Source organism: Musa acuminata, chromosome BXJ1-8, assembly GCF_036884655.1.
Source record: "Musa acuminata AAA Group cultivar baxijiao chromosome BXJ1-8, Cavendish_Baxijiao_AAA, whole genome shotgun sequence".
Lineage (NCBI taxonomy): Eukaryota > Viridiplantae > Streptophyta > Magnoliopsida > Zingiberales > Musaceae > Musa > Musa acuminata.
In genome coordinates, this window is record NC_088334.1 from 13,887,103 (window position 1) to 13,914,803 (window position 27,701).

At 40.3% G+C, this 27,701-nt stretch overlaps 3 protein-coding genes across 4 annotated transcripts; 1 reads left to right on the forward strand and 2 right to left on the reverse strand.

The window, feature by feature from the left end:
- Positions 1-130: 130 nt before the first annotated feature.
- LOC103994573 (pentatricopeptide repeat-containing protein At1g31920) lies at positions 131-2,663 on the reverse strand. Of its 2 annotated transcripts, XM_065079221.1 has the most exons (2): positions 1,389-2,663; positions 131-1,283 (listed from the first exon to the last, which is right to left on the reverse strand). In XM_065079221.1, the coding sequence occupies exons 1-2, from the start codon at positions 2,103-2,105 to the stop codon at positions 309-311; spliced, it is 1,692 nt and encodes a 563-aa protein (XP_064935293.1). In that variant the 5' UTR covers positions 2,106-2,663; the 3' UTR covers positions 131-308. The 2 variants fall into 2 exon arrangements, with proteins under 2 accessions (XP_064935293.1, XP_009413217.2); XM_009414942.3 differs by having other exon boundaries at positions 131-2,660.
- A 1,587-nt stretch (positions 2,664-4,250) lies between these two features.
- LOC135583648 (probable NADH dehydrogenase [ubiquinone] 1 alpha subcomplex subunit 12) lies at positions 4,251-13,585 on the reverse strand. Its single transcript, XM_065079224.1, has 5 exons — positions 13,398-13,585; positions 12,133-12,159; positions 11,820-11,908; positions 5,225-5,334; positions 4,251-4,602 (listed from the first exon to the last, which is right to left on the reverse strand). Exons 1-5 carry the CDS (start codon positions 13,484-13,486, stop codon positions 4,447-4,449), a joined length of 471 nt encoding a protein of 156 aa, XP_064935296.1. The 5' UTR covers positions 13,487-13,585; the 3' UTR covers positions 4,251-4,446.
- Positions 13,586-20,779: 7,194 nt separating this feature from the next.
- On the forward strand, positions 20,780-22,648 carry LOC135589021 (probable WRKY transcription factor 35). Its single transcript, XM_065081343.1, has 3 exons — positions 20,780-21,481; positions 21,624-21,764; positions 22,016-22,648. Exons 1-3 carry the CDS (start codon positions 20,967-20,969, stop codon positions 22,515-22,517), a joined length of 1,158 nt encoding a protein of 385 aa, XP_064937415.1. The 5' UTR covers positions 20,780-20,966; the 3' UTR covers positions 22,518-22,648.
- The last annotated feature ends 5,053 nt before the right edge of the window (positions 22,649-27,701 follow it).

A 27,701-nucleotide genomic window follows, 5' to 3' on the forward strand; every position in this document is an offset into this window, starting at 1 on the left:
GAGAAAAGTTTGTTTAGTATTTTTCCACCATCAGAGTAATATGGAGCAGTGGGTATTTTTTTACTGAAATCCCAAATTAACACCTTCATGTTGCAGCAGCAGCATACAGCAAGCAGCACGACTCATGAGGTAGAGAAAAAATTTTTTGTTTTGTCGTCATGTATAATTAATTATCTATCTCGAGAGAGAGAGAGAGACATTATTGGTTAAGAAGAAGAGTCTTTTATTTTTTTTGACAGGAGAAAGGAGTGGACGTCGACCGCTGCTCTGCTCTGCTCTTCTCTGCTGTGCTGCCTCCCGTGTTTCCTTCACCAGTGATCTCCACACGTGCATACCCCTCGCCTGAAGCAGTGGAATCGGTTTCGATCCCTGACCATGATCTCCCGCTCGAAGATAGTCGATACGAGTGCGGTGTAGGTATGGCATTCCTTCCCCATTCTCAGGTTTGTTATTATGCGGATCGGACTTCCCTGGCTCGTATTCAGCAGAGCGAAGGCGATGGCAAGCTTCTGACTCTCTGCACCACCAACCATCCGCCTCTTCTCTTCCGGTGTGTAACCCTCCAACCGCAGCTGCCACTCCATCTGATACGCCATCTCGTACACTTGACGCCTCTGCGGATGCCTCTTATCGTTTGAAACAAAGGTGTGCATCTTGCCCTTCACTTCTACCCTGCTGTATCCCGGGGCCTGCACCAGCCCTCGATCCACCATTTCTCTTCTTGTCATCGCTGCGTCGCTCCATCTTTTAGCTTCGGCATACATGTTCGACAGATTTATGTAGTCTCCGCTGTTACGAGCATTCAACTCCTCGAGATTCCTACTGGCGCTCTCAGCCACCTCCAGCTCTCCGTGCGTCTTGCTGGCACTCAGCAGGCACCGCCAGGCCGCTTCCGTCTGCGCCGCCGGCATGCTCTCCATCAGCTCATATGCCTCTCTCAGCTTCCCGGCGCGGGCCATGAGGTCTATCACGCACCCGTAATGCTGAGGGCTGGGCGGGATGCGATGCTCGAGCCTCATGCGATCGAAGCAGCGGAGCCCCTCATCGAGCAGCCCGGCATGACTGCAAGCACTCAGAACTCCGACATAGATGGCCTCGTCTGGTTCGTGGCCTCCGTGGAGCATGTCTGAGAAAACCTGCAGCGCTCTTTCGCCTTCCCCGTGCATCGCCAACCCTGAAATCACGACGCTGTACGTCCACGTGTTCTTCTCGAACATCATCTCGAAGATGGCAATTCCTTTCTCGAGGCATCCGCAGCTGATGTACATATCGATCAACGAAGTCTGCACGACGACATTAAGTCCGGTAAACCTCCTGAGCAAGGAACAGTGGATGCTTCTCCCCGTACCATACGCGCCCAAATTCTTGGATGAGGAGAGGGCACTGACCATGGAGCTCTCGTCAGCCCGCAGGCCTTCTCTCGTCATCATCGCGAAGATCTCCAGGCATTTGCCCCACAACCCCATTCTGGTGTGAGCCGCCGTCAGGGCGCTCCAGGAGACGACGGTCCTGCAGGAGCCCATTTGCTCGAACGCCCTGCAAGATCGTTCGACCTCGCCGCACTTGCCATACATGTTGATCAGACTGTTCTGGACGAAAACGTCGCACTGGAATCCATGCTTCGCTGCATGCCCGTGGATCTGCAATCCTTGTGCAAGAGCTGACAGCTGAGAACATGCCTTGAGCACCAACGGAAACGTGAAATTGTCCGGCTCCACGTCCCTCCGCAGCATTTCCGGGTAAAAGAGGAGTGCTCCCTGTGGATCACCGTGGACAAGCGAGCCTCTGATCATGGTGTTGAAATCGAACGTTCCGGGGTCGTCGAGCCCCAGGAAGATTGAGCGGGCGTAGTCCATGCTGCCCCATTCGGACAAGCTGCAGGCCAGAAGAAGATCCCCGGCGTGGCGGGGAACGCGATCCAGTCCGAGCTTAATGAACCGAGCATGGAGCTTTTTGAATTCTTCCATGGTTTTGACCTGGTGCGGTGGGGGGAGGCACGACAACGGCTCCCTCGGCCGATGTTCCGAAACATGGGATGCGGGGTTCTGTGATGGTGGTGGCGGGATGAACGGTTGGGTCTGATGAAGGGCTAAACCTCCTACCATTTTTAATCGTGAAATTGATGGATAGAGCGATTAACACAACGTGAGACCGATACTCCTCGATCTATCGTCACAGAGCAGTTGCCCGAGTTTTGTGCAATGAAGGAGCCGCAGACATAAACTGGTCATTCATCAACTCGGAAGAAGCTCTTCTAATTGATGGGCAAGTAAACAAGGCACACGATGGAGGACTTTGAAGCGGGAGAAGAAGCCACGCCAAGGGAGTGGGTCGTCATCTTCCCCGCGAGGGTGGAGGCTCGGCCATCCCCCGGCATTGACCATAAGGCAAAGAGCGGCGGGGAGTTGGCTCCTATTTTCTGAGGCTCTCGACGCTTCGAGTCGTTTGTAGAGGGGGAACTCCTCCAGGTGGTGAAAATGAAACCGGATAAGGTTGGGGACGGGAGACAGATTAAGGCCCCACCCATCCATGCATCGCCGGCCATCTCATTGGAGGATTGAGATCTTCAAGCTGATGTTTGTCGGATCCCCAGACCGATGATTGGGGTGCATAACCATCGTCCACCATCCAGTCGCCTTCCACAGTATCTCACCATTTTAGTCCCCTAATTCCATGCCCACGCATGCTACGTGCTAATATAATCCTACTAAATATTATCACGATTATATATATATATATATATATATATATATATATATATATATATATATATATATATATATATATATCTGCTTTACATTTCTTCTATTAAAACAGAATCAAACTTTTTTTTTTCCTCGATTATCATATCTGTTCACCGCCGGTCGCAATAAGATAACGAAAATTTGTTACTTCTGTCGCAGTTGAGGGACCCGGTGGAATTCGGAAAGTTCACCGAGGCATATCGAGATCGTCTTCCAAGTTGGGTTTCGGGTGTCGGGTCGAGTCTCGCAGCCCGGACGTCGAAGATCTGAATGCCCCCCGGTATCGCTACCGCTTCCCACTGAACCGTCTCCAAAATAATAATAATAATAATAATAATAATAATAATAATAATAAAACGCTGCAAAATCTTCCAACTTGCGTTAGCTTATTCTGACTTGCCGTGATCGGACCCTACTGCCGATGCGTCCGCAACATAATTAAGACCGATGTCGGAAGCAATCGGGCATCATTAGAGATCGTTCGACGCCGGCCTTATGAAGTCCGATATCCCTTCTGGCATCGTCATTTGGCGCTCCTCGGTCAGCAGGTGCGAGAAATCCCATTGCTTTGCGTCGTCGATGTATCCGTTCGACGAAATGACATAAAAAAGAAGACATGTACATGTCTGCTGCTTTCTCCTCTTCTTCTGTTGGGCTCGTTCTGTTTTCGAGTCGGACGCATTTCTTATCTCCGCGGTCGCAGACGTGTTAACCGTACGTGGTTGCTTGCAGAGTAACAGAGAGCAGCAGCTTTGTAGGCGCATTTGGTCGAGCACCATCTCACCGCCTCGTGACTTGACGGTCTTTCTTTCATCTCCTAACGGATCGTTCTGACAAATCGATGGAAGCAAAAGCTGGAACACGGACTGGGCAAAACGATGGAAGCAAGTCATCCTCTTGTAGAATGACAGGTAAAAATAGAAGCAGAAGCTTCTTTGGCGCATTTGCTCGAGCACCTGGTGGTTTGATAGTTCGAAGCTCCGCCAAGTGGATCGTGCTTTGCTTTAGTTCAGGGAACGCCAATGTTGGCGAAGCTGCGGAAGGAGAGAAGGCAGAAGCAGAAGAGGACGAGAGTTGTGCGGACGGGCCGAGCGAGATGGATTCGGTGAAGCCGTTAATGCTAGATCTGTTCACCGTCGGTCACCATTTTGTGATTTTGGCACCATTTAATTATTTTTGGAGGTCGTCGATACCCCACAGTCGCATGCGGTAAGTTCACCGAGGCGTAACCAGATATTCTACTGCAAAATGGATCCAGCCCATGCGGTCTACGGCCCGGATTGGCGTAGTGGACGGGTTAGTTTGTTTCGGGCCGGATGTCACAGCCCGGACGCAGATCTGAAGACCTCTTGGTTTCCTTACCGTCGCCTGCCGGCGGCACGAACTACATCCCAAAAAAATTAAAACGTTAAAAAATTATGAAACTTGCGGTATCTTATTCTGAACTGCGCGGTGATCAGACCCAATTCTGATTGATGTGTTCCTAATATAACTACCACCGCTTACTGGAGGTATGAACTAGCTTGGAAATAATTAAAACAGTTACAAAATCATCCAACTTGCAACATAATTCGTAGTAGTAGCATAGATAGATAGATAACAAAAGCTGGTCAAAGGGAAGTAGTAGTAGCATTGCAACATAATTCGTGTCCCAGTCATGCTTCAGGGAAAAAAAAAAAAAAGAAAGAAAGAAAAAAGGAAATTAGGATTTCGCAGGTAGCCAGGGCTGGTATCGGGTCCAATCCCTTTGTCCAGGGTTAAGAGCGTGGCCTTTGGAATGGTAGATATACTCATCGCCTTCTCCTGAAAAGTTCTCTCTATGTTCCACCCCGTACCTTCTGGGTTTCAGCATCAGAAGCTGAGGAAAAAGAAACACTTAAGGCCCCAGCAATAACCGGTAAGAGTTAAGCATCAACATCAGTTAATGGTTAGCATACAGAGAATTTTGCATGCTCCTATTTGCAGTATCAGACGGATGTTCTATATCATCGTAAGAAATCTAGTTTACGATCTAATATCTTATTGTTTAAACACATATACACTATGATGTTAATCAAGCTTATGAGTATGAAAAGATCTGACTGTAGCAGTGATGATGATACCGACGACAACAACAACAACAACAGGCTAGGAATGGCTGCATGGATCATTTGCCACCACTTTCTATTCATGGTGATCTCACTAGTTGAACTAAAAGCAAATCAAATCTTTGGTTCCCATTCCTAACAAAGCCTTCCCATGCCTCTTCTCATAAGTGGTTCAACTTGCTAACCTTTAGATCCCCTTTGGATATGTCCAACGTGTTCTTAGATGCTGTTCTCTTGATTAATCCTCCAAAATTATTTCCATTTGTTCTCAAACATGAATGGTTCTTCTTCTATCTTTTTCAGTAGTTACAATTAAGTCTTACTAAAATCTGACAGGGATGCAGATAATCAGCTGGGCAAGACTACACAAGTGACATTAAGACATGAACTTACTTCATCGCCTGTATGGTCAGTTATGTAGTGCAGCCAACCATGCCATTCGGGCGGCACTTGCGACGCATTATAGCGGCCTTTCTCAGCATATTCAACCCATCTGTGTCGCCCTGCAGATTAGTCGGTAACAAATTTATTTAAATAACTTTAGTGCTTGCACATATGAAATAATAAGATATAGATTAGTAGTTCCAATACAATGTTAATCATTTAATGAGTGACAAAAAAAAAAGATGAGAATCTGTCTGAAAATAATGAGAACAAGTCATTTTCAAAACTCCGCTGCCCCTAGATAACAAAGCAAAACTCTCTCTTTAGTACTTTTAACATGAAAAATAATATAAAAATAATCTAAGCATGTTGTGTCAAACCAAAACTAGTGGAAGATAATCTAATTCTATCATGCATGCCAAATTTAATCAAAACTCAGACTGCCTTAACATAATTGATTTAAATCAATTCAGAAAAACTTACAAAGCCTTTGTTCTCTGATTGACGGATACATATAACCAATTTTAGGATATTAAGTTGTCACAACATGCTTTTTTTTTCAAAACATGGTTGGTCTGGCACCCAGCTGTTTTCTGAAATTCTTGCGTTCTTATTACATAGTTGTTTGCCCCCAGTTGAAATCAACTGACAGCTTATACAAATTCATTTAAAGAGCAAATTCTTTTAGACACAATTAATGCATGTATACCAATTCATTTCATGCATTAACTTATGAATACCAACCCATACTAAAAATTTTGTGTACATTAAAAACTTTTGATACCATGAATAAGAAAGCATCAAGATTGTAATGAATTATCTCCAATTAGGTGGAAAAAAGAACAAACATCACTCAATAAGTGTACAAGAATAACAAATAATAAATAGCAATAAGTGTTCAAGAATAACAATGATATTTTTCAAATGAACCGATTCAATTCAATTGGACCGAATCGGAATCTTGGTCTAATTGAGCGACATGACAATATTTGTGAAATTAAGCCCATGCTATCTGTAAAATTAGACATTTGAGATGGTTTGATTAATCGGTTTGAACGGGTTAAGGGCTTAGGGCAGCAAACTCAATTGGAAAGATATCTCTTAAATTAAAATAGATTCGGTTCAGTTCGAATCAGTTAATCAAACCCCCGAACTAGAACTGTTTATAGCCTTCAAACCAAACCATTGGTGAACCTATTTGGTTCAAGTTCAGTTTCGATTTGGTTCAATTTTGTAGTTCAATTAGAATGCCCCTAGTTGAAATCAATTCGTATCTTATACCAATTCATTTAAAGAGAAAAAAAATTAAAAAGTAAATTCTTTTACCTAGTAGATAAAAACATCTAGATGCATTTATAGTGGCAAATGCTAATAAAATATTTTTTTTATTATGAAAGCCATGCAGTACCTTTACCGAATAACTTGTGAATACCATTCCACAATAAAAATTTTGTTCATATAAAAACTTTTGAATACTATGAATAAGGAAGCATCAAGATTGTAATGAATTATCTCTAGTTAGGTGACAAAAGGAACAAATAGCTCTTGCAGCATCAACTCCTTCCCAGTGAATGACACAACCCATAAATCAAATTGTTCAAGATTAGGAAGTATTTCAAATATGGAAATAACATCACTATTCTCTGGCCATGACTTGGCAAGTAAAACATAGACCAAGTTGGGAAGGAACCTTGTGTTGTCAATATCCATATTCAATTGATGTCTCACCAATTTTTTTATCATTGCCAAGCATCAAAGCTGAGGGTGACAAGTGAATGAAGTTAGTAACTTCGCTAACAATGTCTCTCTGATTAAATCCAAAAAAATAAGTTGAGTTAGCATATATAAAGCAAAGCTTCCTCGTCTAAGGTTGACATGTTACTCAATTGCAATTGTCGAAGATTTATCTTCTTCAAGTCACCATCACGTATCTAATTTCCACTTTTAACTCCCTCTAGTATTTGCATATCTTGCAAGCAACACCCAACTTTTGGTTTAATACGTGAGGGATGGAGTAACACATGTCTCAACGATTTGGATTTTCCAAAATGAATCTAGTATACTCTCGAATGAATATGCATATTCTGCCTTAAAGATCAGCAGATGATAAAGATTACCAATAGTTCTCTTATCTCTATAAGTGATAGGTTTATGTACCACAATATGGTCAAGTCCTCACTGTTATTTGATAAGCATTGGTTGCGAGCATCCTCCAAGTCCTCAATAGGATCAAGTCCCCAATGATATATCCTTGTAAATTCCTCTATTGTTTGACCCTGCTTTGGTTGAATGAAACCCTCAACCACCCATAAATGTATTAATCTCTTTTATCTAATCTTATAAGCCTTCAGGAATATAGCAAAATAGAGGAAGCATTGCCCATAAATGTATTAATCTCTTGTCTCTAATCTTGTGCCTTCGGGAATATAGCAAATCGAGGAAGCATGGATTTAAATGATATAAAAGATCATGGTAACTAAGAGTTGTATCCTTCGAGTTTTGTCTTCATCTTTTCTAAATTCATAAGAAATATTTTCTTCGTAGGATCTCACCAAGAACCAAAATTACTAAAGGTAATCTACCATATTTTTGGATGATCTCCTTTCAGAAACTACATAAACGAGAAAGGCGCCTTGAATTGAGGAAGGCTTTTCTGCATAATAAATTCTCTCTCTCTCTTCCAAGCTCAAAAGTTATAGCTTGTATGGATGAGTAACCAGATCTGCAAACTTGGCGACATTAACTTTACATGTGGTAAGCAACACTCTAGATCTAATCCATCTTTTTGGAAATGTTGTCTTGATGGCATTCCAAATGTTTACCTCCCAGACTTCATCCATCACGACTAAATATTGCCTCTCTCTTAAGTGTCGGTCCATCAGCCTACTCTTCATCTATGTCTCCTTTATATCCTTAATATTGGTAAATAGATGCCATCGAAAAAATTAATAAATGGATACCATCGAAAAAATAGAAGATATAAGGAGAGGGCCTTGGATCTATTACATGGGAGGATGGTTGTACCTCAACTACATGTAGTGCATCAACAAAAGGCTTCAAGAGGTCTACAACTAGGCTTCGCAACTTGGTATCCATCCCCTCCCATTGTCTGTCTCGTCTTCCATCCGTGTCGGCACAACTCTTGCTTAAAGGTAAGTGATTGATTTTACCTTTGTTTTGTCTATCTGTTTCTATATATCATATCTTCAATTTTTTCGATGATATCCATTTATTAATTTTTTCGATGGTATCCATTTATCAACTATTTTCTGACCCCAAATAGTTGAAATTCATGACTTTGTTATTGTTGTTGTTGTATCCATTTATCAACATTAAGCATATGGATAATACAAAGATGAAGAGCAGGCTGATGGAACAACACTTAAGAGATAGTAGTGATGACTAATATTTGGGAGGTAAAAACTTGGAATACCATCGAGGCAGTATTTCCAAAAGAATGGACTGAATCTAGAGTGTTGCTTACCGCACATAAACTCAACGTTGCCAAGTTTGCATATCTTGATCCGTACGGGCTACAACTTTTGAGTTTTGAATATAGCTGAAATTTATTTTGCAGAAAGGTCTTCCTCAATTCAAGTTGTCCATCTCATTTGTAGTGTTTTTGAAAGGAGATCATCTAAAAATGTGGTAGATTACCTCTAACAATTGTTGTGCTTAGTGTCTATGAAGTAAAAAGATCAAATCAGCCAATGGATGGAAGTGCTGCAAAAAATTTCCTATAAATTCAGAAGATGTGAAGACGTAACTCGAAGGATATAGATCTCAATTCCCATAATATTTCATCACTTGAAGTCATGCTTCCTCTACTTTGTTGCATTCCCGGAGGCTCGTAAGATTATAGATGAGAGATTAATACATTTATGGATGGTCGAGGACATCATTCAACCAGAGCCAAATAAAGGAATTTGTAAGAATATATCTGATAAAGCTAACGGAGAGATCTCTTATACAATTGACAAACAAGAATTTGACTGGAGATATGGCAAGTGTTCATATTCATGATCATCTACTAGACCTGACTCGGTCAGAAGTTGGTAACCTCAACTTATATAGGTCTATTATCAACATTAATGACTCAATTGGTATACGATATCTCGATACCACAAATGCTCAAGGTATCAATAAGTATATGTCATTGAAGTGTTTTACTCCTAAACTAGTCACGTATAAGAGATATATACAAGGCAAAAGAAATTAGCTTCCATGGAACCAAGTTTCTCAAAATACCAGATTTTCAGGGTGTTCCCATCCAATACTTAACAAATAACATTGGGGACTTGATCATATTGAGATACATAAACCTCTCCCTTATAGAAATAAGGAAACTATTGGTAATCTTTGCCGTTTATTGATCTGTAAAATATAATATACATATTCCATCGAGAGTATACTAAATTCATTTTAGAAAATTTAATCGTTGATACACGTGTTTCTCTATCCCTCATGAATTAAACCAAAATTGGTGGTGCTTGCAAGATATGAAAAACACTAGAGGGAGAAAAAAAGTGGAGATTGGGTACATAATGGTGACTTCGAGAAGATGACAAATTTTCGACAATCGCACTTGCATAACATATCAAGCTCTAGTGAGGAAGCTTTGTCAAGGCCTTCCATGTGCTAACCCGACTTATTTCCTTGTATTTAATCAGAGAAACATTGGTAGTGAAGTTACTGACTTCATTCACCTATCACCTACAACGTCGCTACTTGGAAATGATTGGAAAATTGGGGAGACATCAACTGAATATGGATTTCGACAGCATACAATTCATTCCCAACTTGGTTCATGTTTTACTTACCAAGTCAAGGCCAAAGAATAGTGATGTTATTTTTATATTCATAGTATTTACTAAACTTGATCATTTTGATTTATCGATAGTGTCACACCCTAGACTTTTAGAAAAAATCATCATTTCAAAATTCATAATTTACAAAAGACTCTTTTTATTTTGAATTCAAAATCTTTATCATTACAACACTAAATATATTTAACTATAAAAAAGGACTGTATCTTCTTGGTAGGGTCATAAGTGATGAAAAAATCTCTTCCACCTAAGTCTCTAATCTATTACAAATTGGTAGATTACTCTGAAAACAAATATAAGATAACTCATTACAAGTTGTGTCAAAGGCTGGTTCCATGTCTCCAAGAACTGCAAGAGCTATGGAGATAACTCATTACAATTTTGATGCTTTCTCATTAATAGTATTCAAAAGTTTTTTATATGAACAAAATTTTTAGTGTCAACTGGTATTCAAAAGTTATTCATAAAGTTATTGCTTGACTTTCACAATAAAGAATGCTTTATTTAGCAACTGCCACTATATATGCATCAATTGTATTTGGATGTTTTTATATGTTAGGTAAACGATATTAGTCTTTAAATGATTTTTTTCCCTTTAAATGAATTGGTATAAATTATCAATTGATTTCAACTAGGGGCAAACAACTATGTGATAAGCATGTAAGATTCTCGAAAAATAGTTGGGTGTTTGTCCAACCATGAAGACTAAAAGAATATTATACAAGTCTTTAATGAAACTAGAGAATAAAACCTACAAAGCATGGAGTTATATTATTCGATCAGAAATCATCCTTTGTTGTATAAGACAACCTACTACACCCCAGCCAAGCCACAAAACTTTACCAACAATAAAAATTTGTATTGAACGACATGACAAATAAAAAATCATGAAGCAACTGTTTTATATCTAAAATCTTTGTTAAGTGCTAATTGATAGTTGGAAGATGGTCTATGATATGAAATGAAATCAGACAGTACACCTAATAACTTATCATTCTGTTATTTATTAAAAGTAGTTAAGAGTTTTCATATTTATGAGGAGTTTATATGTTATATATATATATATATATATATATATATATATATATATATATATATATATATATATATATATATGTTTTGCAAGAAACATTATAAAACAATTTTTGAAATAAAATATCAGGTGTTACATTATATATCAAATGTGATAGTTATGACCAGGAATATTTAAAGTTATTTATGTTGTTTTTATACTAGAAGTAGAAGCTCTCTTCTTTTTAAAATATCTCATTAGACTAGGTCAAATGAGGAAATTGCTATTTGTTATGCTTGTACACTTATTGAGTAATGTTTGTTCCTTTTGCCACCTAGTTGGAGATAATCCATTACAATCTTGATGCTTCCTTATTCTTAAGATTCAAAAGTTTATTATATAAACAAATTTTTTAGTGTGGGTTGGTACTCACAAGTTATTCACGAAATTACTTTATTCATGAAATTACTGCTTGGCTTTCATAATCAAGAATGATTTATTTAGCACTTGCCACTATACATGCATCAATTATGTCTGTTAGTAAAAGAATTTACTCTTTAAATGAATATTTTTTAAAATAAATTGGTATAAGTTGTCGATTGATTTCAACTACGAGCAAACAACTATGTGCTAAGCATGCAAGATTTCCAGAAAACAACTAGGTGCCTAGATAACAAAAAATTCAAATTCATGCATCAAAATGCCAAGAGAATTATCAGGGAAGAACACAGTATTCGAAAAACAAAGAAGCAACAAGATCACTGACCATATTGGACATCCAATTTCTCATAATACTTGTTTCCAAATTTATCAACTCCAACCACTGTTGCACCAATGTTGTGAATCTTGGTTTGCCTAAAAAATCAGACTATTGCTTTCAGAAAAAGAAAGCATCAAATGTGCAGAAAACATGCCCTGAAATAACTTGCAGAGAAAGAAGCAAAAGTTTAATATGTTCCCTTGATTGTAACATGTAATACATTTAAGACATAGGACTTGGTTGGCTCCTAAATCCAAGGTAAACCAATATGTATCACAGAAAGAAAAGAAAAGCATATATGGCACACCAAGGCACTTACAGCAGATTCCCATCCAAAAGGCAGTTCCTGTAACAGACAAGAAATTCTATGCATCAGAGACTTAGTTATCCAAAAAATTTCAAAAAAAAAAAAATGCAAAAATCATCCCCCTCCCCCTTCTTTCGAAAAGTTATATTCCACAGACTACATTCAGATAGTTTCTGATGGTGGTAATTCCTGAAATATGACATTATTGACCACAAAATGCATAAAGAAACAAGAAATATATGGCATTATGTTGTTTGACTACAATGACAATTTCAATGGATATCTATGTTGAGCGGCAATTATTTCTAAACATCACAAGAAAGTTAGACATTTACATAAGCAGATGTGAAATAAAAAACAAAGGAGATGCAAAAGTTAACCCTCCATGACTATGGCCAGATAGTTTATCATGGGAATTCCTGAGTTACGACACTATGATGACCACGAAACACATATTACTAACAATTTCAAGGAATAGCTATATGGAGTCATATTTCTTCCGTACATGATCAGAAAAAGGGAATTGCCAGAACATCTACAAGAATTTCTTTCTATCTAATTGCCACCTCAGCTTGATATCACTGTATGATAAAAGCATGTTAATTTTGATAGCAACTTGAGTATCAAGTATGCATAGCAAGAAAAAAAAATTCCAAAAAAGCATGAAGACATAAGGTTATTGCGTCAGAGTGAACCTTTAGGAAAGAAACCTAGCAGTATATGCATGATAGTCCATCCATCCATGGAGGAAGATGCATAATCTTGTTCGATGCTGCTGAACGTTTGCAAACAAAAGCTCTAAACAATTTGGGTCAACTAGAGAAATCGGTCGAGTTTCCATTAGAGGTAGGCGTAGGTTATCCAGGATTGTGCTGATGGAGAAAATGAAATCAGTAAATAATTTCAGCATCAACCTAGAAATTCAAGGGAGCCAATTTGCAGCAGTGCAATAGGAAGACTCTTGCTAACCTAAGCATACACACAAGACCACTTGCATCTTCTTTTCTGCAAAATTGGGCGTATTATACGATGAAAAGAGAGTGCCTAATTGAGAAGGCATCCGATAGCTAAGATTTATCGCATGAACAGAGATACGCCTCGATTTAAAGACGATACAGATGCAAGAACGGGTCTGATCAAAGTATGAGCATCCAAGACGATAACGTAGGAGCATCCAAGAATGGCCCTTTTAGGGTTCCTACCCGAGAAATCACCCTTGCTAGGTCGCAGAAGAGAGAAGAAACAAGGTGATGGATTCGAAAGAGAACAAGACTGACGTGTAACCCTCGTCGCGGAGATGTTTGAAGAAACCGCCGATGCCCTTCTCTTTCATCGTGCGGAGGACGCCCCTCACCACCGAAGCCATGTGCGTCTACTTCCGCCCTTCCCCAACCAACCCCACGACTTTTTCTTTCTGCGATGCTGCGCTTCCTTTCTGCCACGGCAGATGAGAGGAGAGGGGAGGATAGCCGTACTCGTGGACACGGCAAATGGGATTGCTGGCCCAGTCCCATGGACGCTCGTCACGAAAATTAAAGCCCGCGGGCCTCGTAACGGATGTGCTCTATGGGCTTTTCGGTCCATCAAATGTTTTGGATAAGGCTGAGTGGGTCTGTAATTTATGATTCATACGTACAAATAGTTCCCGAGGGTAACAAAAGAATACCTTTAACATGCGGCTGTCACCTAGGAATGATATCATCACTAGAATTCAACTTGTCGAGACTAATATGCTGCTGGTTCTATAGCAGGAACAAGAATGGTGTGAAGAAAAAGATATTCGAGAGCCGCAAAGATTTCTTCAGAGTCGCGACAGACAAACGTACTCTCGGAACCTGATAAAGTATGTGATTGGAATATGTTTCGAGGAATTCATGCATGTGATGCCAACTCGATAGGAAAATGACATGGCAACGCCAGCAGCGTTGTGTGTTGTCGATGGTGATGATGTCAGGTGTCACTTGCTACAGGGTGGCCTCCTGCTGCTCTGCAAATTGGCATCCATGTGTGGCGAGGCTTTGCCCGACAGGAAAGTGTCAGTCCATGGCCATGTTCTTCCTCCCTCCCCACCGCCTCTCGGCTGCATGCATTGCTGCTCGTCCGAAGCCATCATTCCATCTGGGAAAGTTTTTTTCTTTTGGTGTTTAGTGGGGGAGGGACGGCACTATATTCTGCTGCGGGAGGGAGGAAAGAAAAAGGAGAGAGGGGAGTAAGAGAGGTGTCAGCTGCCTTCTTTTGCTTTCGTCCCCTGATACATCTTATCATATCGTCATCCGTATGGTCATGATCATGCGACAGTAGTGCGTGACGATCGTCGTCGAACAATGCTCTTCTTTGCGTTCTTCATCCTCTCTTCCATGATGAACTCCGACCACCGGGCATCGGACAAACCGGCTGAACTTGCGAATCACCCCATTCGCTCCTTCACTAAAACCTCATCTACGACAACAATCATCAAGCGCCTCCTTCGCTAAAACGTCATTGCTCATCGATGCGATCGATGGGTGTAGAAGTTTAGTTCGTCGACTTATCCAAACTCCTCGCTCGATTATCTCGTGGGATAATCTTTAAGTTTAAATTAACCCTTTGCCCAGCGACACTACGGAAACTGAGGATGCCATGGTTTGCTCTGCTTATCATCACGCACTCTGGCATTAGATGCATTGCGATCCAGTGGGAAGGAGGAGGATTCTGAGCCTTCTCGATTAGGTGGGCGGTGGGTACCCGAGATGCCTGTCTTCTGCATTAAGGCGGGATGTGCACTCAATGATCGCATAGGCATATGGGCCCTGGCACAGCACTGCAGCAGGTCATTTGTATAAGAGTAAATGGAAGAATGCTTCTGATTGCAATTCTTGGAGAGCAGCAGCCTGTGAGAGGAGGGAGAAAGAGATAGAGGTGTTGTGTTCCCTAGTGGGAATTTTCATTCATGCACCAACGTGGTGGTGTGTTCTCGTAACTAACCAATCAATCTACAGGCATCGATCTAAGAGCTGTATTTTTTGGGACTCTGGAATCGGTCAGGACTGTGATCCTCGACTCGGCACGCTACTCCAGCATTTGAGAAACTATTACTTTTCGTACGTGGAGAAAGATGGCACATCATGCGAGTCATCTGATGAGGCTTTAATTACAATCGGAGAAGCTTATGCTTCATCAACACGTACAGCAACATTAACATCGGTGGAATCATATCATATTGCCGGGTTTCTTAACTAGTAATTCTCTCTGTATCACACAGCTGTAAATTACGCCCTCTACAGCTACCAAGGAGGAAAAGAAGTAGGTGGATCATGTTCGGAGGTTGGTGAAATGATGCATCTCTCTCTCGCTCGCTCTCTCTCTCTCTCTCTCTCTCTCTCTCTCTCTCTCTCTCTCTCTTCTTTGCCCTCTAGAGATCTGGCAAAGAGATGGAATCATTCGAGCAGAAAGGATATGAACTTGGGAGAATGTGAGCGGCCACCGTGAGTGATAAATGAGAAACGGGAGACAAGATGTGTTTCGAATGGTGTCCAATTCCCGGATAACAGTGGAGGCAGAGAGAGAGAGCAGTACCTCATTTTCATGCCCATCAAACAAAAATATTAACCTCACAAATAGAACTAACCTTCAACACGGCTTTAACAAGCATAGAAAGGACAAAGACACTTGACCTGAAGTTGCATCAGAAGCAGTCCTTGAGAAAGCTCAGCTCCCTCCACTTCGTCGGTCTTTATTTTGCCCCTCACCGCTCTTACGCTGGGAAGCCTTTGGTGTTTGTCCATTGCGACCTTTAGACATGTCCGAAACCTCCTTTTCGATCTTTGGTGGTGGTCTAAAGTATCTAGGCAGATGAAAAGCTTGCTTCGGACACACCACACGCAACAAAATCACTTGGTGCTTGCTACACGTCTTTCGTATTTCTTCTTGTGCAAAATGATATTCGAATAATTTTACTCAGTTCTGTGGTAGTAGAAATGGGAGGAGGAGGAAGAAGAAGAAGAGGGAGGGAGGGAGGGAGGGAGAGACTCAATTCAAATTGCCGAGTCTTTGTCTTGTATTTACAAAGTACAGACGTGTATAGCATTCATGGAATGCTACAGGACACGAGGTTTCTACTCGCACAGCCTGTTCATAATGATTTGTCCTGAAACACTGTATCCGAGTCTTGTCACTTTATGCACTCGAGATTCTCTGCCTAATTAATTACGTAAAATAGGAGCCAATATTCACGAGAACAGCACCAGCAATTCGGACTCGATCTCCATAGAAACTCACTCGTAATGTCAGTCTTGATTAGGCATCTGCTCAAGTAGAAACATGTTGAGCTGAAAAGAGGAGAGCCGACCACACGGGGCAAATTCTGCCTGCGAGCACTAGCAGGGATGCGAGGAGGAATGGGTTGCATCCCCCACCTCTCCTGTTGATGTAGAATTTACATCAAGAGAAAGGAACCAATTCAAAGCCGAGAAATGCGGCTGCTTGCCTCCCCTTCTCTCTCATCCTATTACACACTGAACACACCACTTATTGGAGGTGTCCCTCCGGAGAGTGCCAACCGAGGAAAACGAAGGAAAACTGAGGTTTTTCTTGAAGGAGTTTTAGTCGGGAAAACGAAGGAAAAGTGAGATTTTCTTAAAGGAAATCTGTATCTTCGTCACATAATTTTTTTTCTTAAAAAAATAAATATTTTATTATGAAGATATTTTTTTATAAGTTTATATAGTAATTATAAACTTATTTGACTTACATTTTATCTTTATTTTAGTGTTACCTATTTCCTTCTTTATTTTAGTATTGTTAGCTATGATTAGTACTCAAAATATTATAAGTCTTGAGTTTATAACTTTGTCAATTATATCAAGGATATAATCTTAAATTCATCAAATATTATCATTTTTAGTCCGTTCTTTTGTTAAGATATCAACTAATGACTTATCAGAAAATTTAAATTGATCCTTAGATATTCTCATACGCTAGTTGTAAATTATACTGAAGTCTAAATATCATAAAATTAAGTATTTTATATATTTCCCGATCAATCACCTCAATTATTTATTCTATAGAACTTTCAATAATTAAGTCTATTTTCCATTCAATTAATCTGATCAAGGTCTCACTCACTCAATACAACTTGTATATGCTCAAGCTATTTATTCCACAAAATATAAGGATATTTATAAAAATATAATGAAGAAAGTATCACTATAATAATATAACATTAATGCTTTGAGTTTTCAAAATATGTTGAACTATTGATATCATCTATATTTCACCCAAAGATGATATATTCATATATCCAGTATTCACTCAAGATCGATACCATCCTTGTGGAATAGTAGTGTTATATTTAGGTACACAATACTAAACTGCAAGGATATCCAAAACAGTATCATCATATCCCATTATATAATTATTTGAAATAGATTTTCCTTTGGGATTATCTAAATCACCTAATTATATGTATCATTATGAATATTATTTTATTTAATATCAATGAGGATCAATTTCATAGTGTATTTTATAGATTATTGGTCCAGGTCACTTTAGTAGCTGCAAGATTAATACAAAAAGATAAAATACAGTCTAAAATATCCCATAAATAATAAGAATTTTATTGTAATTCATATCTCATAAGCCTACCATCACAAGCTATTTAGAAAGATAAATTATAAATACTATTCGTCAAATTTTTTTATTCTGATTTATGCTGTCATTATGAATATTATTTTATTTAATGTAGACTAATTTCATAATATATTTTATAAATTATTGTTCCAGGTTACTTTGGTGGTTGTAAGACCAATATAAAAATATAAAATATAATCTAAAATGTCCTATAAATGATAATACATTTATTATAATTTATATCTCATGAGTCTATCATCCCAGACTACTTTGACAGTTATCGATCAGATAAAACTTATGAAGATAAATTACAAATAATATTCATAAATTTTTTTATCTTAATTCATGCTAAAGAAGTTCAATAATAGAATAACAATCATAATAATTATTGAATATTGATCAACATAAAGAAAACTCATATAATAAATATAATCATAATAACACATAAATCATGAAGAGCCTTATGTGAAAGATAACTATTATTTCATAATTTTAAATATATACATATGAATAACCAAATAAATATCTAAGAACAATAATTGGATTTTATTTACAACATGCAATCAATAATTTATATGAGAAAACTATAAAAGAACCATTATGACAATCAATTTTATTTAATTGGATAAACCCAAAATTAAACTAAACATCAACCCAATTAAGTCAATCAATAAGAATTGATCCGAAGATAAAACTGTAATTTTGTTGACAAGACATAGATCGAAATTACGAGATTCATGAAAGGTAGAACTATCAAAAGCACATGTCAATAAAATTTCAATTATTAAGAGTATTTATGGAAAGTAAATAAAAGGACATGCTCCGAATTCTTTCATTTCTGAAAGGCAAAAATATCCTTCCAAGAAAAAGCCCAAATCTTCCCTACGCTAATGTCGCCTGCGCACGACGATTGATCAACATAAAGAAAACTAGAATCATGATAACACATAAATCAATAATAGAATAACAACCATAATAATTATTGAATATTGATCAACATAAAGAAAACTCATATAATAACTATAATCATAATAACACATAAATCATGAAGAGCCTTATGTGAAAGATAACTATTATTTTATAATTTCAAATATATGCATATTAATAACCAAATAAATATCCAAGAATAATAATTGGATTTTATTTACAACATGCAATCAATAATTTATATGAGAAAACTATAAAAGAACCATTATGACAATCAGTCTTATTTAATTAGATAAGCCCAGAATTAAACTAAACATCAACCCAATTAAGTCAATCAATAAGAATTGATCCAAAGATAAAACTATAATTTTGTTGACAAGACATAGATCGGAATTATGAGATTCATGAAGGGTAGAACTATCAAAAGGACATGTGAGGAAAATTTCAATTATGAAGAACATATATGGAAAGTAAATAAAAGGACAGGCTATGGAATTCTTTCATTTTTGAAGGGCAAAAATATCCTTTTCCAAGAAAAAGCCCTAATCTTCCCTACATCGTCGTCGCCTGCGCACGACTACAGCTGGCGTTGCCGCCACGGCGTGGCCTGTGCCTGCTCGCGACTACCACCTAGGTGTGGCCTATGCCCTCACGGGGCTATCGCTGCTGCCCTCTGCCCACGAGGGCAACCGTTGCGTAGTGCGGTTGCCACCATTTGCGACCACTGCCCTTCCGCAAGCGGGCGCCACCATTACGTGTGATGGCGGCGGCCGACTTCACACAGGGTGTAGCCGTCACCTTCTATGGCCACCACGTTCACATGCGGTGCGGTCGTTGCTTGCGTGGCCATCAACTGCATGTGGGTGCCATGATACGTAGCCACCGTGGCATGTGATTGGCCACCTAGCGGCTGCTAATGGTCGTTGTTGCTGTTGCGATACGCGCTGCGTGGTGCAGTCGCCTCTCGCAAGTAGATCAACATAGTGATTGTTGTCGGCATGTAGCTACGGGCTGCAATCTCTGTGCACAGCCATTCAACGGCTGTCAACAACTAAACAGGCGATCAACAAATATCAATGATAGTAAATAATAAATCCATCGATCAAACATAAGAAATCGTACATGGCTCATAATTAGCAATAGAGCAAATCATATAAAAAAAACAGATCAATAATATCCGATGAATCATTCATGCATCATAAACAAAAACCGATTAATATTGTTTCGCAAGCGAAAGATGCTAACAAATAGATCCAAAAGTATTTGATTTCAAAAATCATGTTCTGATACCAATTGTTAGCATAAAATATGTAATCATGCTATCTGTAATGTGAAGAAACTTTTATGTCAGAATTTAAAATTAAATAATAATGGATCTAAACAATATTATGATGCATACCTTTCATTGTTGTTCAGAAGAATAAATCTTATCTGATTTACATGTGCACTATCATCGTGACATATCAACCTCCAAGAAAAACTAGACTCTCATTCTCTTTTCTTCCTATTCTTTCGTAAAACCACTTAAATTGATGGATTAGGAAAATAGAGAGAAAAACTATAATCTATTAATTGTGTGGAAATATGTATATATAGTCAATAGAAGTTTTGTCTATTTATAAGCGAGAGTAGAGGGTCTAGGATAAATTTTTAGGAGAGTTCCTTCAATCAACAGCATCCTCTTAATAATCCTATTATAATATAATTTTTTTTTATTGACTAGTTAATTATATCTATAATATATATTATCTAATTAAATAGAACTACGTAATAATCTAACAGGGAAAACAAAAAAAAAAAAGAAATTTGACGGAGACTACGAGGCACGATCTGCACTTCAGAGACGAAATCCGGCACCCAATTTGGATGGACGGATGGATGGATCGGACACCTACAACTCAAACGACAGAATATGATCGCCGCTTGCTTCCGGTCCCTCTCTCTCTCTCTCTCTCTCTCTCTCTCACACACACACACAGACGTGTACAGACACGTGTTTCTCTTCTCTGTCCGTCCTCAGTTGCGTATGGACAAGTCTATTCCATTAAAAAGTCAGCGTCTTCCATGAATAAAAATATACTACCCTCTCTCTCTCTCCTCGACGCACACACGCACACATCCATTTGTCCCCTTGCGCACACTATTTTTCTTGGGGTTGAAGAAGAGTTCTCTCGTCTCACTCCTCCCTCGCCGCACAATTTTCTTCCCATCCCCTCCCTCCGCCCTTCCCAGAGCAGCAGGAAAGATTTCAGCAATAGGCTACACCTTCGCTGCAACACTCTTTGCCAAAAAAACATCAAAGATCTGAATACATGTTTGACTATTTCTGGCAAAGAATGGAGAGTGATCAGGGAGATCTTGCCGACATAGTCCGCTCCGGCGGGTTTGCTGGAGCTTCGGGTGCTGCTGAGTTCCCGGTCAGCGACCAGAAACTGCCATCGGAGGCCACAGTCTTGCCCTCGCCCGGGGACAGGATCAACAACTTGGGAGATCCCTTTGGGTGTCATCGTGATCCTCTCCTCCACAGCGACGGAGGGCAGATCGAGGTGGCAATAGAGAGTAGCGATGGTGGTGGAGGTGGGATGATCGTATCCCGCAAGTTGCGGATGAGCGAGGAGATTATAAAGGCATGTGATATCAACCACAGGGCGTTCCGGGTGTCGTCAGGAGGAGCCAAGGTTTCCCCTCTCCCTCCAAATGCCATCGTGCCATCCGCGGTACTCATCGGGGAGATGACGAAGGCGAGTGATGGTGCAGCGGTAGGATGCTCCGTGGACGATGGTGGTGTGCGGATCTCATCCACTAGAACGCTCGGCATCAAACGGAGGTTCGACAGCCCATGTATACATTATATAGATAGATATAGATCACTATTTTTGAGAATCTTTACTCATCGATTAGCTGCTGCTAATTCCTCGAGGAATATGTTGCTGTTTTCCAACAAGTAATAGGACTTGCTTCTTTATCAGGAAGAACCAAGTGAAAAAGGTGGTATGCATTCCAGCCCCTACAGCGGCAACCAATAGACACAGCGGAGAGGTTGTTCCTTACGATCTATGGGCTTGGAGGAAGTATGGCCAGAAGCCAATCAAGGGCTCTCCTTATCCTAGGTATTTCTTTTTTTCTCATCCTAACATGAAACCCTAAATCATGAGTGTGTGTGTGTGTGTTTGCTTTCAGTCTATCTAATCTGCTTGCTTTCTGCGTCTTTCCTTACGACGCATTGAAGCATTAACACGGAATGTTTATGATTAGATACGTGATATGACCATCTTTATAACCGATTGCACGCTCGGTGTTATTAATAATAGTGTTGTGAGTGAAAACTTAGTAGCTGACCGAAGCTGTTGGTTTACCTCAGGGGTTACTACAGGTGCAGTAGCTCCAAAGGATGCACCGCACGGAAACAAGTGGAGCGCAGCCCCACCAATCCTAACATGTTAGTCATCACCTACACGTCGGAGCACAACCACGCATGGCCGACCCAACGCAACGCTCTGGCTGGATCCACAAGATCCCAAGCGTCTAAGAACGCCGCTTCAGCTTCCAAGACCTCCGGCCACGATCTAAAGGAAGACGAGCCCAAGGAAACGGCCACCGGGTCGGATGCTCTTTTCGTAAAGGGAGAGGTCGCAGACAAGGGCATTCATCATCCGGCTGAGGGTGACGAATACGATGGAGCAGTCGAGCAGAGTTGGAAGCCCGCCGTGATCCCTGCATCGAGCCACCCCGATGACTTCTTCGCAGATCTGGCAGAGTTGGAAACCGACCCGATGAGTCTCATCTTCTCGAACGAAACGAAACCGGCGGCGGGTGGAGACGGAGACGTGGCCTTGGATCCGTCACACGTGATAGAAGATTAAGATTAAGATTTTCCTAACTAAGGAAATTTCTCACTCTGTTGAGGAAAATCCTCTATTCTGTTAGGGAAATCCTCCCTCCTAATTTGTATAAATAGGAGAAGGAACATGTTAATAGATTCAAGCTAAACTATTTCATTTCTATAATAAAGCTTCTTTAATTATTGTTCTTATCTTCTATTATTTCTATCATGGTATCAGAGCCGCTTGCCTAGAGCAAGCTCTCGTCCGTTCCCTTCCGCTACGACATCTCTAGTGCTGCTCATCAGCACTGCCCCACCTTTCTTCCTCGTTGTAGCTATTTTCCTTCCTCTTCTGCTACAGCTTCCTCCTCTGTTGCAGTTTCCTCTTTTGCTGTAGTAGCATCACTGTAACATTGCTGTAGATTTCTTCTTTACCGTTGCAGCCGACCACGACCAACGTTGTTGAGAAAAGCGAAGCTTCACTCTTGCCTTCGGCCGTGACCAACGTCGCTAAGTAAAGTGAAGCTTCACCCTTCGGCTAGCGACCAATGCCGTTGCATTCCTAAGAGGCTCCGTGGTCAATCCTCATCTTCCTCACCGCGGAGCGAAGCTTCACTCTTGCCTTCGGCCGTGACCAACGTCGCTAAGTAAAGTGAAGCTTCACCCTTCGGCTAGCGACCAATGCCGTTGCATTCCTAAGAGGCTCCGTGGTCAATCCTCATCTTCCTCACCGCGGTAGTCTTCGCTGATCTGTCAACATTCGGCAGATTTAAGGAGAATGAAGGGAACGCCTGTGCCATCACAACAACAGCAATCGCAGCAGCAGTAGCGATCTACACTTATCTTACTCATGAAGCCTCTCGCTTGTAAACAATTCTTTGCATCGATTCAAGATTGGTATCCTTGTCAGGAGCACCATCTTTCCTAATTTGTATAAATAGGAGAAGGAACATGTTAATAGATTCAAGCTAAAGCCATTTCATTTCTATAATAAAGCTTTTTTAATTATTGTTCTTATCTTCTATTATTTCTATCAACATGTTTGATTCGGCAGGAAGGTGGAATGGACGAGCGATGAATCGTTCCGATTAAGGTTAGGTTAGCGTTAAATTATGAGTAGGCAAAACAGGTGGGACAAAGCTAAGCTCGTAATCATCTTGACGAGCCTTCCATGGCGTGCAGGTTGCACGGTTTGAATCTGAATCCTGGGAGCGGAGTGGTATAGGTGTTTTTCTTACGTTTTATTTGACACGAGGGATCTGTGGATCAAAATGGAGGGAAGAGAGAGAGAGCATCGGAATGATGGGAGGATAGGACAGAAGGCTGCGGACTCAAGCTTTCGAATTGTTAGTTAGAGCAGGTACATCGTCTGAGCCGTGTCTGCAAAAAGCCTTTACCTTCTTCTTCTTCTTCCACAGTCTCTTCCTCCACGGTTTGCTCAGAATTTTAGTAGTAATTGAGTAATCAAGATGTGCAAGAGGAATCAAACGTTTATTTTGCGATGCCATGTGTTTTTGTGACTCGGAGAATGGTGAGGAGGAGTCAGGAGAAGGAAGAAGGCTACGGCTTTGTGTGTATCCCATTTTTAACTCCTCGATGCTCAAGCCAAACGCTTTGGTAGTCCTGCTGAGACCATGAATCAACCCTCCATTCTCTCTCTCTCTTAGCGTCTTCTTCCATGAATCAACCGATGCGATGTGTGGCGTAGCGGCACACAAAATTCCAACCACCTGTTGTCGTACGATGAACATCTCCTCCGTCGTACGATATGTAGCGTAGCAGCTACATCAGCTAACTCACTGTCTTCGATCTGTGAATTAAGATGACATGCAAGTCACATAACTACACTCATTTTTATGACTACAAAAATTAAAACAAGAAAAGAAAACTCATGTCATCAAGAAAAAAATATATTTAAACAATACCATATCTGAAAAAAAATGTCTAAAGGAACCTTAAATATACCTCTTTTGACATTAGCTTCAGTTCAGCCACTAGGGCTTTGGTTGTTTTCTCAATCCCTCTCGTAATCTGAATTGGATTGGAACCTGCTGCAACAACCTGCACACATCAGAAGTTTATCGCTTATCAGGTGATAAAAGTTTCATTTGTGAACAAACACCAGAAGAATGAGTAGCATGGCCTGTAATGTTCTACAAACCTTAACACCCTCAGCAATCAATCCTTGAGCAAGAACGACGGAAGAAGTAGTTGATAGAAATTAAGCGAAGAAGATAGAAAGATAGAAATTGTAGAAGAAACTATGAAATGTATAAAATATAATTGCCTAATACATTTTGATAGTGAGTTCTTGACAGCCATTTATACACACTCAATAGGGAGGTTATACACATGGAGGATTTTTCTCAACTGCTGAGAGATTTCCTCAACTGCCTTGAGGAAATCTTATCTGCTTCTCAACTGCTGAGAGATTTCCTCAACTGCTTTGAGGAAATCTTATCTGCTTATCATGCCCCCGCAAGATTGAGCTTCCATCAAGGATGTCGATCTTGGACCGATGAGATGAAAATAGTTTACGGGCGAGAGGCTTTGTGAGTGAGTCGGCTAGTTGATCTGCTGTATGTACATGAGAAACTCAGAGTTGATGTCTGGCAACTTGATCTCGCACAAAATGGAAGTTGATGGCTATGTGTTTCATGTGGGAATGGAACACTGGATTGGCACATAAATAAGTAGCTCCAATATTATCACAATATATTGTAGGAATAACCGTGGAGTTGACGTTAAGTTCCTTGAGCAAATTTGTGACCCAATTGAGTTCAGCAGCGACGGTGGCGACGGCACGGTATTCAGCTTCAGTTGTAGATCGTGCAACCGTCTTTTGTTTTTTAGAACTCCAACTGATTGGAGTAGCTCCAAGGAAGACAATGTATCCGGACGTAGATGTTCTATCATCAAAGTTCCCTGCCCAATCAGCATCAGCAAAGGCATGGAGATGGAGTGAAGTATTTTTGCGAAGAAAAATGCCATGATTAAGAGTCCCTTTAAGATACCGCAAAATTCGTTTGACCGCAGACCAATGCGTAGTAGATGGTCGATGCATGAATTGCGATAACTTATTGACGGCAAATGAAATATCTGGACGGGTGAGAGCCAAGTACTGTAAGGAGCCAAGGACTTGTCGATACTGAGTCAAATCTGTAGCAGGACTTCCATCACATAATTTAAGTGATTCACTGGTAGAGAGAGGAGTTGTAACCTCTTTCGCATCCTGCATGTTTGCCTTTGATAATAAATCTTGAATATACTTTCTTTGTGATAGGAAGAGACCTGAAGATGTAAATGTTGCTTCCACTCCCAGAAAGTAGCTTAAAGTTCCTAGATCTTTGAGGGAGAATCGATCGGCCAAGTGCTTTAGAAATGCCTGAGTCTTCAAAGGATCATTTCCTGTGACAATAATATCATCCACATATACTAAAAGATATATTATGCTTCCATTATGCTGACAAATGAATAACGAGGTATCAGACTTTGAATTGATGAAGCCAATTGAGGTCAAAAACGAGCCAAGCTCGTTATACCAAGCCCTTGGAGCTTGACGAAGTCCATAAATAGCTTTTTGAAGTTTGCAGACATGCCTCGGATATTGAGGATGAACGAAACCAGGAGGTTGTTGCATAAAGACATCTTCAGTAAGTGACCCCTGTAAAAAGGCATTGTTAACATCCAATTGTCGTATGTGCCAGCCCTTTGAGATAGCCAAACTCAGGATAAGACGAATTGTTATGGGTTTAACAACGGGACTAAATGTCTCTGTGAAGTCGACACCAGGTCGTTGATGAAACCCTTTGGCGACTAGACGTGCTTTGTATCTGGCAATGGATCCGTCTGGGTTCCGCTTAATTCGAAAGACCCATTTACACCCGATGATATTTTGTGTGTGATGAAAGGGTACTAAGGTCCATGTAGAGTTATGGAGGAGAGCATCATATTCGTCACACATGGCTTTACGCCAGTGAGAAGATTTTTGAGCTTGAGTGATTGTAGTGGGTTCACTGGCCTCAGTGGAGGAATTTGTTATAGCATGTAAGTCAAGGACTTGACGTGGTTTGAAAATACCACTTTTGGAGCGTATTGTCATTGGATGTCTAGGGGGGGTGGAAGTGGTAGATTGTGTTGGTGGTATAGCCGAGGGCGAGTCACTGTCATGGACCGGGTTAACCGTCGGCACAACAATGTCACTAGATCTAGGAGAAGGTAAAGCCAGTGGCAATGTTGCCGAGGGTATGACTTCATTAATAGGGGAAACTTGTGAGGAAGGGAGTGGAGGAATAGAGGGAGTGAAAAGCTGTTGAACTGGACTAATAGTAGTATGTGAATCTTGAGAGTAAGGACTGGACGGTGTCATTGGAGGTTCGTGTGATGAGATCGGAGGGATATTCCAGTGATGTATGTTTATCGGAGTAGTTTGCATGGTAGGATTATTTTGAAAAGGAAAGATAGACTCCTCAAAGATAACATGACGTGATATAAAGACCTTTTTAGTTTGGGGTTCATAGCATCGAAAAGCATTATGTTCAAGAGAGTAGCCTATAAAAGTGCAAGGCTTAGATCGTGGTGTTAGCTTATGTGACGCATAGGGACGGAGCCATGGATAACATAAACAGCCAAAAACTCTGAGTTTATGAAGGTTTGGAAGTTTGTGGAATAATTTTTCAAATGGTGACTGGTATTGTAAGACTGGAGTGAGCATACGATTAATGAGATAAACTACAGTTTGAAAAGCTACTAACCAAAAAGATGGTGGCATGGATGCTTGATGTAGAAGGGAGAGACCAGTTTCAACGATATGCCGATGTTTGCGTTCGGCAGAACCAACCAATTGGGGAGTATGTGGGGGTGACTTGAGGTGTTGTATACCACAAGCAGAGAGACAGGATGTGAGGGCTTGATATTCGCCTCCACCATCAGAGTAAACTGTTTTAATGGAAGATTGAAAAAAATTCTCGACCAACTTTCGAAAGTTAGTAAATATAGTAGAAACATCAGACTTATGATGGAGAGGATATAACCATGTGTACTTAGTAAAATAATCTACAAAAATGACATAAAAACGAAACTTGTCAACAGAAGGAATTGGGGCAGGGCCCCACACGTTGGTATAAATGATTTCAAATGGTTTAGAGCAAAAAATGGAGGTTGTCCCAAAAGGCAGTTTATGACTTTTATTGTAAAGACAAGCATCACAATGAGTAATAGTGCT